General features: G+C 42.9%; 1 protein-coding gene across 8 annotated transcripts in view; it reads left to right on the top strand.

The window, feature by feature from the left end:
• The window catches only part of LOC101168499 (protein shisa-6 homolog), a 106,848-nt gene extending 93,904 nt beyond the window's left edge, over positions 1 to 12,944 (top strand). For 2 of the 8 annotated variants that reach the window (XM_020712006.2, XM_020712008.2), the window contains 5 exons: positions 1,389 to 1,451; positions 4,073 to 4,093; positions 9,210 to 9,362; positions 11,245 to 11,351; positions 11,477 to 12,944. In XM_020712006.2, coding sequence (XP_020567665.1) covers positions 1,389 to 1,451; positions 4,073 to 4,093; positions 9,210 to 9,362; positions 11,245 to 11,351; positions 11,477 to 12,355 — 1,223 coding nt within the window. In that variant the 3' untranslated portion in view covers positions 12,356 to 12,944. The remainder of the gene's footprint in view (positions 1 to 1,388; positions 1,452 to 4,072; positions 4,094 to 9,209; positions 9,363 to 11,244; positions 11,352 to 11,476) is intronic. The other 6 variants (XM_020712007.2, XM_020712009.2, XM_011488458.3 and 3 more) reach the window with 4 other exon arrangements.
• The last annotated feature ends 1,881 nt before the right edge of the window (positions 12,945 to 14,825 follow it).

The following is a 14,825-nucleotide window of genomic DNA, read 5'->3' as shown; positions in this document are numbered from 1 at the left end:
CAGACCTGGAACAGAAAGATCAGAGTTAGCAATCATCTTGGGCTTCTTCTTGGGCCTTCCTACTTCCTCACATGACTTTATTTTAACCAAGGTGGAATTTTCAGTTATGAAACAGAAATGTTTACACTAAAAAACAACTAAATAAAAATTGATTCATGGAAACAATAAATTGACATTGATTTTCCAGGTAAAGATGAGATGCATTATAAGACACACTTAAAAGGCTTGTGTTTTCAAAGAACTGTCTGGCTTAATGTGACTCATACTTCGATGCGTCTTATTTATGACATAAGTTTGAGAATAGAGCTTTCATTGACCGTCCGCCTTATAGTGTGGAAAATATGGTAGCTTATTTTTAATAGATTTGTTTTTAAAAGCCAGTCCTGGTGGAGTGAGTCTTCTCTGTCATTACTGTGAAAGCTGGTTGGACAGAAGAAGAGCGAGAACTTGATGTTCTAGAATGGTATGATCAGCCTGGTGTTTGTAGCTAGTGGGTTTTTTTGTGATTTGTCCAGATAATGAGTGCTTTAGCAGGAAAAAATGCTCTATCGGATGTCTAATCTGCATCTGTAGCTAAAAGTATCAGAAAATGGAAAACAAAGACAATGTTTGATGACATAACTTTCCAAACCTTTATGATGAGCTGCTCTAACCTTACTTGGTTCTTTGAACTTGTGTTTTAATTGAGCTTTCACCAAGTCTGAGTAAATGCATGAGGGATGTTTTTCTGTGGACTTAAAATCATGCAGTTCTGTTTACTCTGTATTTTCCTAAAATGTTGACCATGTATTATTTAATTCTAAAGTATGTTTTCTGCTTCTTAAGTACAATATTTGCATTTTTAAAATGTTGTCTCCGCAGCTGAACCGACTGTCAGCGCTTTCTCGCTAACTCCACATGTGACTTATCCTGGAAAATGACGAGTGCACAATCTCTGTGTCCGACTTGCTTTCAATCGGAAATAATGGAGTTTGCCTAAAAACAGAATGGCTTCCTGTTCCAGGACAGGATGTGATAAATGTTGCATGCCCCCTCCGCTTTTTCTACCTTTTTGAACTAAATGTTTCTGCTGTCGCCTCCAAACCAACAGATCCAAATGTTCTGAAGTCACAGCACAACCTATTCATTCTGGAGACGTCCCGTCTCTCTTTGATGCTTTCAAATCCCTTCGTGAAAACTAAAGAGATGTTTCACCTGCTAACAGGGAATAGGGTCCTCTCTGTCTTCTTTCAAAAGTCGTTTTAAAAAGGCAGAAATGAGAGGACAGAATTCCTTGATTTGTTTAATGGTGAATTGTCTCTTTAAGCTTGCATCACACACACACACACACACACACACTTCTGCCTCTTGAACACTCAACAGATCTTTTACTGCTCTTGTCATTGCAGGTACCCATCAGCACAGCTATAACCATGTGGCTTTAGGTAGCCCTTCACGCACACCTAAGAATGGTAAGAAAACCTAGAAATGGGGAATTCTCAGCCAGTCTGGAGCACAGAGGAGTACAGTGCATGACATGAGTGTATGAAAAACCCATTGACATGGTCTTCATCTCAATCTGTTCCACTGTGAATCTGCTCCGCTGCTGAAAATGAGGCTTTTATGTTGAAGATTGAATCATAACACTGTGACAACCAGCAGTGAGGACTGTTTGTCTGAATCAGGACACAGTTGTCTCTTCATCCTCTTTGACCTAAAGGCAAACAGCTGGAAATGGACCCGCGTCCGTCTAGGTCACATCGTCCTCTGTCTGGCAGCGATCATGAATACTTTTCCACTTTTTATTTGAGTGAAAAAAAAACATACCAGCGTAAGCTGATGCTGCCTGAGAGGAGCATCGCTGTGAATCTTCTTTATGGCTCCTGCCCTTCACCTGTCTGCTCGCTACGCCTCTTGTGATGGAGCCGTGGCTGGCCTGAGGTGTCAGGCTGGCAGATCTGAAGGAGCGCTGCTTGGGTTTTAAAGTGAGTGGGAGTCAGAAGAGATTAAAGCTACAGGTTGCTGCACAACGGCAAAAATACCAAATAATGATCGCAGATAGAACATCATCACATCAGGCAAAGAACTAAGCAGTAAGCTAGATGTAAAGGAAAAAAAATATCCTTCTTCTTGTATTCAGAAAATGTGTTTTTTTGTAATTTATTTGACTTTAAATATTTGATATTTGAACGCTTAAAGAAATTATACAGCTGTCTTCATTCGGTGGTATGCCAAGCTAAAACATGGTTAATGCTTGCAACCAATTAAAAGATATTAAAAATCTTGATGAACTGTATTTTCCGCACAATAAGGTGTTTTTTATTTATTTATTTTTTCAAAAACCACAGTGCACCTTAAATGTGGATTAATCGTTGTTGTGTTTTCTGACATTTTGAGAGGTACACTGTGCTCTGTGAAAATGTTTCGCTGGGTGTTATTATCAATCTGTTTTTCTTTTAATTATTATATTAATTTTTTTCATACGGCAAACACGGTTAGGTATTACAGGTGTTGTGAATACACAATCAAAGTCTGTTTTCTTTAGTGTTACTAACAACATTTTGAGTTAGTGTTGTCACAATACAAGTGGTATCAGTCTGTTTTGACTGTGCTATAAACTAGGTTGTGAATAACAGGTATTGTGAATACGCTAACGTAGGTAACGCAGTGTCAAAGAGTGTTGTGTTGTCACATTTAGTTGTTTTTGTTATAAAGTCTGTTTTTTTTACATATTTGGGAGTTACAGGCATTGTGAATATGCTAACATGGCTATTGTGTAGCATGTTACTAACAAGTTCTAGAAGTACTAACTGACAAATTACTGTTGCTTCTTTCGTCATGTTTAATGCACCTTACAGTTCAATGCATCTTATACATGACTGAGTTCAAAAACAGACTATAGATTTTTGTTGCGTCTTATAATCTGATGCGCCCTATAGTGCGGAAAATATGCTGTTTACAAAAATAGGAGGAAGACCAAAAAGCTTTTGAGTGGTAATGCTAAAGACAGCAATCTATGGGTACATTTGAATGGTCAAGGCTCAGGGTTAGTAGACTTTTGAGGCCTACAGTGTGGCTTAAACACAGAGGAAAGACTCCGCATTTGCTTAGTACCAAAATTGCATTGTCTGGTCGCACCACGTAGGTAAAATAGATATTTCCACAAAGCTTTGTTTCTCCATGTCTCTGATTGGACCCAAGGAAGGAGAAGGAAAGTCTGTCGATGCAAACCGTCAGGGAAACTTTGCAAATGCCGTAGAGCTGAGATGTCTTTTTGACGGGCAACAGTGGCCTTCATGTAGATCACACGTCATCAGGGCTCTTTCATTTTTCAGTTTTCTGAAGTGACAAACATGCTGCCTGTGAACGTCCTCCAGCTACATTGTGGTCCCATAGCTGCCATACCGACATTAAGCATATCATGGTAGACATTGGGACAAGTTTTGGTCATGGGCAACATCTCTTTTTTTCTTTTCTTTTTCTTGTTTTGTAGAAAGTAAAGAAGGCTCCTTATGAGGACTAGAGCCAGAATGAAATGAAAAAGAACAAAACGTACTGCACCCCAACATCCTTGATTTGAGCATTAAAATCTGCAGCCAGAATTACTCCTTCATGGACATATGGTTTCAACACCAACACTTGCTTGCTCTCACACACTGTCAGGGATAATCAAGCCATTAAACTGGGAACAAATGCCTGCAGATCTGTGGCAAACTTGAAGAAACCATTTTAAGCACATATCTGACACTGAGGCTTTGATCTGAGCCGGAAATCCTCCAATTTTCAGAGCGCAGTGTGTTTTTTTCTAGATAAAGACCAATGGCAGACCCCCTCCCCCTGCCCTATCCTCCATCCCCCCACAGAAGAAACAACCGGAATGCTTTTCTCCATATCACAAGCAGAAAAGCTGCAATCACACAGAATTGTACTGAACAAACTGGAAGCTAGAAGCTGATTTCATTTGAATAATAGTTGAGGGGTAGTAGTTGGGGGTTGCTGTCGTCATGCTGAATGTGAAGGTCTGTTTGCCTGTGTTCTGTCTCTGTCCACGGATCTGCTTCTAAAATGTTTGTTTTTTACTTGGGTTTGGTAGCTCACCGGTCATTGAGGCACGGTAAGTCACACGTGACTCTGGTTTCATGTGTGTGCTCATTCATTGCATTCTGACACACGTTTGTACACTCCCCAGCTCAAGCCAACTCCTGCCTTCTCCGTCCTCCCTTTGTTCCACTTGAACTGCTGACTTTCAGACCTGATTTAAGTAGAAACGTCAAACGATCGGACCGCCTTCCGATGGAAAGCTGTCACATCATCGCTGATGCTTTCATAATAAAGCATGATGTTTATTCTATCTTGATTATTGTCAACAAATCCTAAAACAGATTGTTTTTGATGGAGCCTAAAACATTTCGAGATCACCTAAACTCTGATCTGTTGGTTCTCCTAAGAACAGGATGCAGATCCAGTTTGGTGTGGTCTGCGTCAGTGCGAATGCTCCACAGACTACACCTAAGCTTTAAGAGCACAGCCGAACATATAAATAAATAATTACTATTAGGAAAATACATCATCCAATTAAAAAAAATCGTTAGGTAACAAACCAAATGAGGGCGTGAAACTGATTAGCATGTCATACTTATTCACACTCTAGCGCTACCCCAGTGTATAAGACAGACTTTATGCTTTACTTCTCACTAAAACACTGCTGGGGGTCTTTCCACCTATTTTTAATATTGCCCGAACTTCAACGATCAACCCTCCAAGTAAAACTCCAATTGACTGAAGCCTTAGTCACATGCACCTTTATGCTTGCTGCGGGTTTTAGGATTGTATCGTAGAGGGTCGTAGAGAGGAGCGGCTGCGTCGTAATTGGGAGCTCAGATGTGTCTTGCAGTTTCCTTGTCGTTGTACAGCTACAAACTGGGAGATCACAAAAATGCATTGTATGATTGTCGCATGGGTGGTAAGGGTATTGTGAAGTATTCGTAATGATAATAAAAGTTGTACACGATTGAGATGTCCGAGTAGTCTTGTTGTGGAGTGCCATACACAACACTCTAGTTGTTAAAAAGGTGCAAGTACCGGCCCCTTTACTAACTAACAAATGCTACATGCATGGATACATGCAAGTCTCTGTAGGTCCTAATGTCGAATTTCTAACAGTTAGGTACAAGGGACACAAAAGAAGCGTGTACTCTCACTTTAACAGCAATATTTGGATAACTGCACAGAGTTTCGGAGAGTGAAAAAATGACAAATTCTTATGAAATGGCTGTGTCTCACACCATTGTGTGTTGTTTCAGTGTTTGCGACGACTTGTGCCGCACAGCATGAACTGTGCATGAACATTGTCACTTTATGGGATCGCTGTGTGGTCCTCAAAATTGATATTTTGTGCGGGCCACCTGCACCTGCAGGGGAAGTTGTGACTAAGGCTTTACCAGAGTGGTTTCTCTGTCCCAAATCTCCGGTTCACGTGACCTCAAAACAAGCCCAAATTATCATGCATCCACCTCCATACCTGATACTGGGGCTATATTGTACTTAAACAGTCTTCTTGCTTTGGGTTTCCTCAGACGAACTGCTATACTTCCTGCTAAATCTTAACCATTTTGGTAATTTTTTCAAAATAATTCCACAAGTTTTTAAGAAACAACTTTGGCTAAAGAAGACACAGAGAAATTAATATGCAGATCACTACGAGTTTCACACAACAAGCTGGTCCCAATGAATGCACTCCTGAATCATAGGTATTGTTACTTTCCTCAGCCTAGAAACAACAAACATCAAGCAGTTTAATCTTTTTTTTTTTTTTTAAGATTTCCAAATTGATGTTTTGTTGCTGATGTTTTCCTCTCTTGTTAGCACACATCAGACTGCTCCAGAGCTGCAAACCAGCGTGGGAACATGTAGATGTTTAAATTATTGAGTTTGAATTTATTTTTTGCAACACTTGGCTGCTCATGCCTATGAAAACACCAGCAGTGTTTTTAGTTCTTCCTAAACTGCCTTAGCATTTTCTAAAAAACACATTAACTATTTTGTAAAATGAAAAAGTAATACGCTCAATGATGTTTTCTGGAGTTTATTTGATTTTTGTAGATAGCTCCCAGAAACACTTGTGCTCTAACACTTTAAACATGTTTCAATCCATCACTGATTATTTCTAGTGGAAAAAAATCGGAATACTTTTTTGAGCCACAAGCAAGTCCACGTACAGAATCAATGTCCAACTGGAATTTCTGCTTGAAAGCAGTTTTTTGTTTTTTTTAATCCTTTTCTGTGGGATGCAGAGTGTGAGACCAACATTTTGATTTTCTTCCTCACTTGTTTCTTGTTGCAGCACAGCTCAGTGGTTTGCAGATACATAAACGGCCAGCGTTTTATTCAGCGACTGGGCTGTCGAGCTCAGCCAGCCTGTAAAGTTCATCCCTGTTCAGCCTTTTCTGTGGGCTGTGGAGCAAGGCTGCACGCTTAGAGTTCTCACTGTGTTTTTTTCTTTTTTTTTCTTCTCTCTATTGGATTTGTTGGCAGTAAAAAAACCTAAATCCACCAGAACCTGTGTGTTCTTTAAATATTTCTCGGAGACTATTTGAGCCAGGTCTGTGTCGTTGTCCATCATGATGAAGCAGTGAAGTGTGTTCGCTGTTCCGAAGCTAACGGCATGCTACAGTCTGAGTCAATTCCCTCTTCAGTGATGCAGGATGGTAGACACCTCTCACAAATCATTCCTTTCCTTCCACCCCACCCTCCCTGCAGTTTTCAGGACTCCCTGCAGATGACCTCCCCCCATCCTTTGAGATCCCCTTCTCCTTCTTGTATGTCAGTCCCCTCTTTGTCCCTTTGGGGTTGTTGGTCCTTTCACCTCTTTTCTCCCCGTAGCAGCTTCCGTTTTTATCTGTCAGTCGGAGGCTGGACGGAGCCACGCCCGTGCCGCTGCGCCGCGCTGCGTGACTGACTTACAGCTCACAGGGGAGGGCGAGAGAGAGCAGGACTGGAAAGAGAGCGAGAAGGGAAAATTGAAAGAATTCAAAAGTGGAGGGAAGTGGGCAGCAGCATGGTGGGGAGATAAGATTGATGGAGTGAGAAAGAAGCGGATGAATGGGACAGAGTCCGGATGTTTGCGTGCACACATGTGTGAGGAAGACAGATAAAGAGTAGACTGAGAATAAAAGAAGACTTAGGCCCCCCCCCACTCCGTCCCAAATGTTTTCCAGCCATCATGTCACGTTGCTTCAACAGCAAGCCGGCCCAGACTTTGCCCCTGTCCCTGAACACATCACGATGCTGTCATGAGCAGGGTCACTCTCCGGCTCTCTGTTGTTGTTTGGTGTGTTGTCTTGTTTTCCTCCCCCCACTTTTCCTTCTTGGCCCACTGTCCCTTTGTGTCAAACCACAGTGCCACCTGTCAAGTCGCTCCCACAGCAAATGCACTCTGACGTTTCCGCCTGTGCTCCCACACCGCCGCCACCAGCGGGCTGGGGTCCCCCTAATGCAACTATTTCTGAAGGGCAGAGTAAAAATAGGACTCCTGAGGAACCAGAGACTAATAATTCGGAAGTCAACTGACAAAACCAGTGACAAATAAGAATACTGCATTGGGCTCGTTGCTGCTTCTTCCTGTATTGTGCTGCTTCATTTATGCAGCTTGACATTCGTCCACAACTCCCCTTAGTTTAGATTCTTATAGGACAATTTATTTATTGTCAGTTTCTTTGACCAATGTAGTTTCATAGTTCAGCTTTTCCCAATTCGTATAAATAATTTAAGTATAACAAGACAACTAGCTTAAATACTCACTCTGATCATCTTTTGATCCATTTTCAAAGCACTTCCAGTGGATTTTTAAATTTGTCTTATGCTGTTTTTAGCCAAAATAAAAAATAAAAAACTGTGTTGTTTGTTAGGACATAGTTTCTGAAGAGCGGCAGGATTTCATTAGAAATTCATCTCCAAGTTGTGGGTGGGACTCAAATAAAAATTCTGTTGTTGTGTTTTGCATAAATACATTCATGCGTAAAAGAATTTAAAGTTAAAACTATGTTTTTGCGTATTTCTTTATTCAAATCATTCTGGATCAGGAGCACACAGAAAGCTGCTGTTTGAAAAAGTTCTATTTGTTATGCAGAAACTGCAATGGGCGGGCCAAAATCTCCCTGCTCTGCTCCATTCTGATGCATCTACTTGTAGAGAAATAGATCTGTGAACGTCCCTAACCCTCTTTGTTTTTCCTTTGAGCTGGCTTGTGGCTCAAAGCTGTACGAACGGAAAGCTCCAATCTTGCTCACCGTTTTTGTTGCACCGCTAATGTTAGTTTGGGTTTTGAGGGGCTGTAAGCTAGCGGAAGACTGTAAACAAAGGGATTATGGGATATCAGCAACACCACTTATTCTAATGAACTCCTGCCACGCTGCAGTAAAAATGTCTGAAAAAAAACTGCCCTAATACGGCATTGCCATGATCTGAAGACCACTGGAAACACTTTTACAGTATATATATATACTGTAAAAATATGTATATTTTTAGTGCAAAAATATAGTTGGAGTGAAACTTCGACCCTTTAACTACGGCGCTATTGCTGGATGCAGCAAAATGACACACTCTTGTTGCACTACATTAACTCTTCAAGCATTTAACCAATCAATGCATTTCCAGCGTATTCTGACACGAAATGAAACAGACGTTTTTACGGGTTTACTTTGATTGCATAAACACTTCACTTCTGTAAAGTGTTATATACAAGTGCAAAGCTAATTTTTCCGCCTTGAAATTTCGTTGGAATTACGTTAACTGAGTAAACGGTTGAAGACCTAAAGTAAAGGGTTAAACTTTTACCTAGGCTTGTGTTTTCAAAATAGAGATAGTCGCCACCGTAAATCTTCTGATCTGGTGCAAGACGTGGCCTTAAGGTCAAAGAACTTCTTTAATCAAGCCTTTTTCTTAGAATGACTTCCTTGTCATTGTACGGCACATAATGAATCCAATCTGCTCTGCCCTGAGGAAGTTTTTGTGGGACTAAAACTCCAGCCCGGGTATTAGCTGACTGTGTTTTCCTCCACTTTAGCAGGTGGTCGTCTGTAATGGTTGCCTCAGGTCTCATCTCAGTTCTGTGTCGCTTTTCTTTCTGGGGGGTGGTGATGGTGGGAGTTAGGGGTGATGGGGTTGTCAGCGAAGCCAGCCTGCACATCATTTGCTCTTCTGTGTTTGTATATGTGCGTATCTGTCTCCAGAAAACAATCGGATAAGCAGCATCCTGACCTCGCAGACGGAACCCTACGACCTGTCTTTCTCTCGCTCCTTCCAGAGCCTGTCACACCTGCCTCCCTCCTACGAGGCGGCCGTCAAAGCCGACCTCAACCGCTTCTCCTCCCTGAAGAAACTCAGTAGGTCTAAGCTCCCTGCACTCATGCAAAGTGTAGGCCCCAACGCCCTGCATGGTCAAAGTACTGCATCATGTGTGCCTTCCTGACTCCTGAGCGGAGGGGCTCTAAAGTGCAGGAAAGACGGTTTGTCTGATCGGCATCAGACAAAAAGATTTTGTTCTTAGTTCTGGGTGATTCTGCAGATCCAGACCGATCAATCAAATCTTTATTTCTACTTATTTCTGAGTTAGTCCATCACAGAATGAGTCAAATGATTTCCCACGAGCATCGTTGATCCCTCATGCTTCCCCTGTCCCCTGTCTTTAAAAAACTGAAGCCAGTGTTGTGCTCAGAGGCTGACAGTGCGTTGGATGGCGTCTCGTGCCCGACATGGACTTGGTATTGAATCACTGCGTGAGGAGGTCTCCTCTCGTGACATCCTTGAAAACAGAAAGCAAATCTTCCTCAAGGCTCGTGTGATTTGCACGTAGTGTTTTCTCCACACTTGTAGTTACCCACCACAAAGCATGTGTCTGTGCTTTCTTACTAGAAGAATGCCTCAGAGGGCAGACAAATTAGTCTTTGATGACTGGTAGAACCAAACCAAATCCATTCAATTGTCAGCGATTGAAGCACGCCACAGAGGCATGGTTAATAAGCACAAGTATCCTGGGGCAGTGTCCTTCATTCCTCCTAACTTTCTTTCTGCTTTCAAAGCAAATCATTTGTTGCAGCAAATAGCCGAGAGGCTCTGCTGTTTCTCTTGTCGCTCAGCCATTGCCTGCTCACTGATACATCGTGATGGACTGAGCTAGAGGGAAGACCGAGGAGCGGCTTCATTGTTGAGATAATAAAAGAGAAGAATGCTACTGCTTATTAATGCAAATTGGTATCAAACTGAAGAAAAAAAAAACATTTAGTCGGTTGCAGAACAGCGCTGCATCATGACTTATTCATTCACTCTATGATAATACGGTTGATGAGCTTGCAATGCCCTGCCCAGATCTGGAGGACTATTATGGTGGAAATAGGAACATCTTGTTTTTATTATCTCTCCGAAATGAATTGATTTGCAGCGGGCACCGGTGGCCCGCCGAAAGGAACTTTGAATCCAACGTGGACAGGTGGCACGGAGACTGTGGCTCTCATTACAGAAAAACACAATGCCTGTGAAGCCGCTCAGGACAGACGGGAAAGCTCTGCTCCCTGGAGCTTACTTCCCGTTCCCCGACCCGTCAGTCACGGACACAAACTGACGGCGCCAGGAAAACGCTGCTGCTTTTCACCAAATGTCTGATCCAGTTTTTATACATGTATGCCACTCTGTGTGTGATTACGTATTCAACACCAAGCCTTTTTGCATGTGTTTGTGTTGAGTGGCATGACTTTGAAGCTACACTCTGTGGTGGTGGATCTCTGCCTCTGAATGCATGTTTCCTTTTGTGCAAACACGATTAAGGATAAGGCATCCCTGCAGGATGTGAAAAAAAGAAAAACACTCACAGCTCTCGGGGGTGACCTGATTACGCAACACAAAGAGCTTTCCAGCATGTACATGAGGTCCCTGCGTGCTTCCCTACGTGGCTGTACAACACCATGGTTTCTGGTTTCATGTTTTCACATGACCTTTAAAAAGTTTGCCCCCACAGCTGCCTGTAGAATCCCAGATGAAGTGTGGATATGTTATGTGTGGAGCATGAAATATGTGATCCTCTCCCTCTGTTTTCTATTCCCATCCATGGGCTCGGAAAGATGAAACTCAGATGGGTCCGCCAGCTCCACTCCCTGCATCGTTTGCAATGTTCTCCCCTCCCATGCAAGCACCTTCCCAAGTGGTGTTCACTTCATTAAGCTCATCCTTACACAACTTCTGTTTTTTCTTCTATATTTTTCATATCTTCAGCTGCAGATAAAGAAGTGGAAGAGTACTACAGCCGAAAGCGCCACCTGCCTGACCTGGCAGCAAGAAGCACCCTGCCATTGCACGTCCTCAAAATAGGTCAAGAACAGGTGGGTTTGCAGCTCTCCACATCTGAATGGAAACTCCATGCACTTGAATTTGCAGTAGTGGGTGGCAGAGCCTTTTATTCCTCAGCTTCTTAACAAACTCACCTCATACATCTTTTGCCTGGCAGCATCGGGAGCCGCAGCAGCTGCAGCTGCAGAGCCAGCCGTCACAGTCCTCCCAGGCCCCCTCCCAGTCTCAGTCTTCGCAGCAGCAGGCTCAGCAGAGGCAGAGGCCCCGTCGCGTCCAGAGGGCCATGTCCCAGGATCGCGTTCTGGCCCCACAGAACACCCCGCACCAAGAGTACAGCAACGAAATGTCTCCATACGGAGGCCGGATTCTCTCTGATGAGCAGCTGCTGTCTGCCGAACGTCTTCGATCCCAGGAGCGCCTCCTGCCACAAGACCGCCACACCTCTCAGGATCGCTTGTACTCCAAGGATCGCATGCACTCAAAGGACCGACTCTTTTCGCAAGACCACCTGTACTCAAAAGATCGACATTATTCACAAGAACGCCTCTATTCACAAGATCGCCTGTACTCACAAGACCGCCTCCTGTCCCAGGATCCTCTGCTCTCACCAGACAAGTTTGTGATGTCACTAAAGCGTGGCATGGTCAGCAGCATCTCTGGCGGCTTTCGAGGCAGTGACAAGTCCATGTCGCGTGCAATCTCACACACAGATGTCTTTATCCCGACCACTCCTCTGATGGATCGCTACAAGATGACCAAAATGCACTCTCATCCCAGTGCCTCTAACAATGGTGGCGGCAGCAGTGGCGGAAGTGGCGGGGCAGCGGGGGCAGGAGCAGCCGTCCATTCCAACACTCTGGCCATGAACCACACTTCAAACAAGAGGCAGGCGTTTGCCTCCAGACGAACTCACACTGTGGAGCAGCTTCACTATGTCCCACAGCACCACCAGCTGCAGCAGCAGCAGCAGCAGCAGCAGCAGCAGCAGCAGCCACAGCACTACCGCACAGGCAGCAAAACAGAAGTGACGGTCTAAGAACCAGCTGGACTCTGAGCTGCGCTGGAAAGGAGCCATCTCATGTGCCAAGAGGTGGAAATGACTGTGGTACAAGGTGCATTGGCCATTTTTAAGAGTAAAATCCTCATGTCATTATCTTTGACTGAAGTTTTTTTGCAAAGTCAAACATTGAAGAACCAAGATCATCCACTAGCCAACTGTGAGACCGGAAAATTGAGCTCCACTGTACACTACACACACAGGCCCCTCAAGATGTGAAGCCAGAGTGGGTTGTGGATGGGTTGTGGGGGACATTTAATCTTATCAAGCTGCAGTCATCTCCAAACGCCTGTAACCCTTCCTTGAATCTTTTATTGTTTCACATTTTATGAAAAAATAAGGATTCATGGTAAATGTCAGAGCATAAACTGCCTCTGACAAGCAAAAACATTTAAAATCCTTTCCAACCAGTTGATAAGCAAACACTTCAATCATCCAACTATTCAGAAGAGGTAGAAATTCAGAATGTCAGTAAATCATGACAGAAACGTGAGATGAAGACTAAAAAGACTTGGCATGTTTAGATGATTAATGAAGGAAACTATAAGCTTTACATTTTTTCTGGATCTAAACAAGCCATCTGACTTTTGGAACAATGTTGTCAATGTACAGAAGAGAAACTGAACACCATGTGGTCATTAGGTCAGGCAAGAACTCCTCTGTAGAGATGACTGTTCCTGAGTCAAAGATGAGGCCATATGTCTGACGGATAACGCTTGTTCCAAAAAGAGTCAGGAAATAAGATGATACACTGAAAAGACACTGTATTAAACCTGGTAATACAAAACAAACCACAGTTCAATAAAGAGAGATATTAGGAATGTGAGTAAAGATGTATTTGTTAGGCTCTGGGCCAATGACATCTTGCGTGCTCAGGATGAACTCGGACCATAGACCATAGTATAAACTTCCGAGCCTAGATGCTGATGGTGGTTTCCGGCCAGACCCTTCCAAAGCATTGCGCCAGGTGGGGTACGTAGAAGAGTGTTTCACAACCCTGGTCCTCTGGGAACACCGTCCTTCATGTTTTCCATAATTCCTTGCTAAAGCACACCTGATTCGGGCCGTCATCAGGCTCTGTGGAAAGCCTAGTAATGACAGTATTCAAAGGCAGGTGTGTTTGAGTAGGGCATGAGTGAAAAAATGCAGGACAGTGTTCCTCGAGGACTACAGTTGGGAAACACCAATAGCATGCAGAGAGGCAATCATTGATGAATTTACAGGCAAAAATAGGATTGTGATAGCTGTTTAGCTATTGGTTCAAAGTGAAGGCCTGTTGATAATGATGTGTAGAGTGACGTAACAGCTTATACCATGGTCCGGGTGAATACTCGATTCTGATTGGTTGCTGGGTATGCGTTAAAACCTGATAACCGCACGGTGAAAAAAGAAGTTCCGGTCGGCTAGCTTAAATGATTTGTATCACTACGCCGGCTTCTGTAAAACAACTTCTTGCTTCATCATCTGGGCAAAAACAAGCGGTAAGCGATTAACTTTCCGTCTGAATTGATGCTTTATTCAACCCATCGGGACGCCGCATCACGTAACATATAGTACGCTGTTTATGAGAAAAGTGATCCAAATCGAAAAAAAAAACAAGAATAAAGTACTAAAACTGATTGAAAAATATTTTTTTATGTAAATGACCATGGTATAAGCGGGTTAATGGCCTTCGAAGTGTGCGGTTACTACTTTTTAACGCACTTCGCGGAAGCAACCGTCCGACGCGAAGCGGAGGATGGTTGCTTCCGCGGCGTGCGTTAAAAAGTAGTAACCGCACACTTTGTCGGCCATTAACCCTTACATAACGTACCTGGAAGTGAGATAGGTCTTTCTTATTTTTCAAATTGCACGAAACCCAAAGCTTCACCCAAAGTATGGAATTAGCGCAACACCTGTCGTTCCTAAAATCTAAGATGCTCCGGATCGGAGTACAAATCAAACTCATTGTGATATTTTAGGCAAACGAATGTTTCCTACACTATTTCTCTGAATACGAAATTAACAAGTATGTAGACCCCCATGCAATATTCCAGGTTTCAGAGAAAGCTGTAGCATATTCATACTTTTTTTTTTTCTGTAAAATGTGAGGCTGGTCCAAAGCATTGTCATAAACCTTCACTATTGTGGTGGAAAAAAATATTTTAAAAAGATGAGACACAAGTAATTCCTAAGGTAAATAATTACTGATGGTCTCTGCAGTCAAACAATGCTGAGTTACTGTGGACAATCATTATTCTCATTTGTTTTGTTCATGAGAGGATTGTGCAGTTACTGATACATCCTTTTCCCTTGAGTTCTATCCTGAACTAAGAAAACGTTTTATTTCAATAATTCCAATTACAGTTTCAAAAGAAGGGTTGGGATCTTTTGAAAATAACTGTAATTTGTTGAAAGTTCACAGCCGTGATTATCCCGTTTGTCCACAGCCTTCCTCAGAGTAGGTTTT

Source organism: Oryzias latipes, chromosome 19, assembly GCF_002234675.1.
Source record: "Oryzias latipes chromosome 19, ASM223467v1".
In the NCBI taxonomy this organism is placed as follows: Eukaryota; Metazoa; Chordata; class Actinopteri; order Beloniformes; family Adrianichthyidae; genus Oryzias; species Oryzias latipes.
This window is presented reverse-complemented; position numbering and strand designations above follow the sequence as displayed.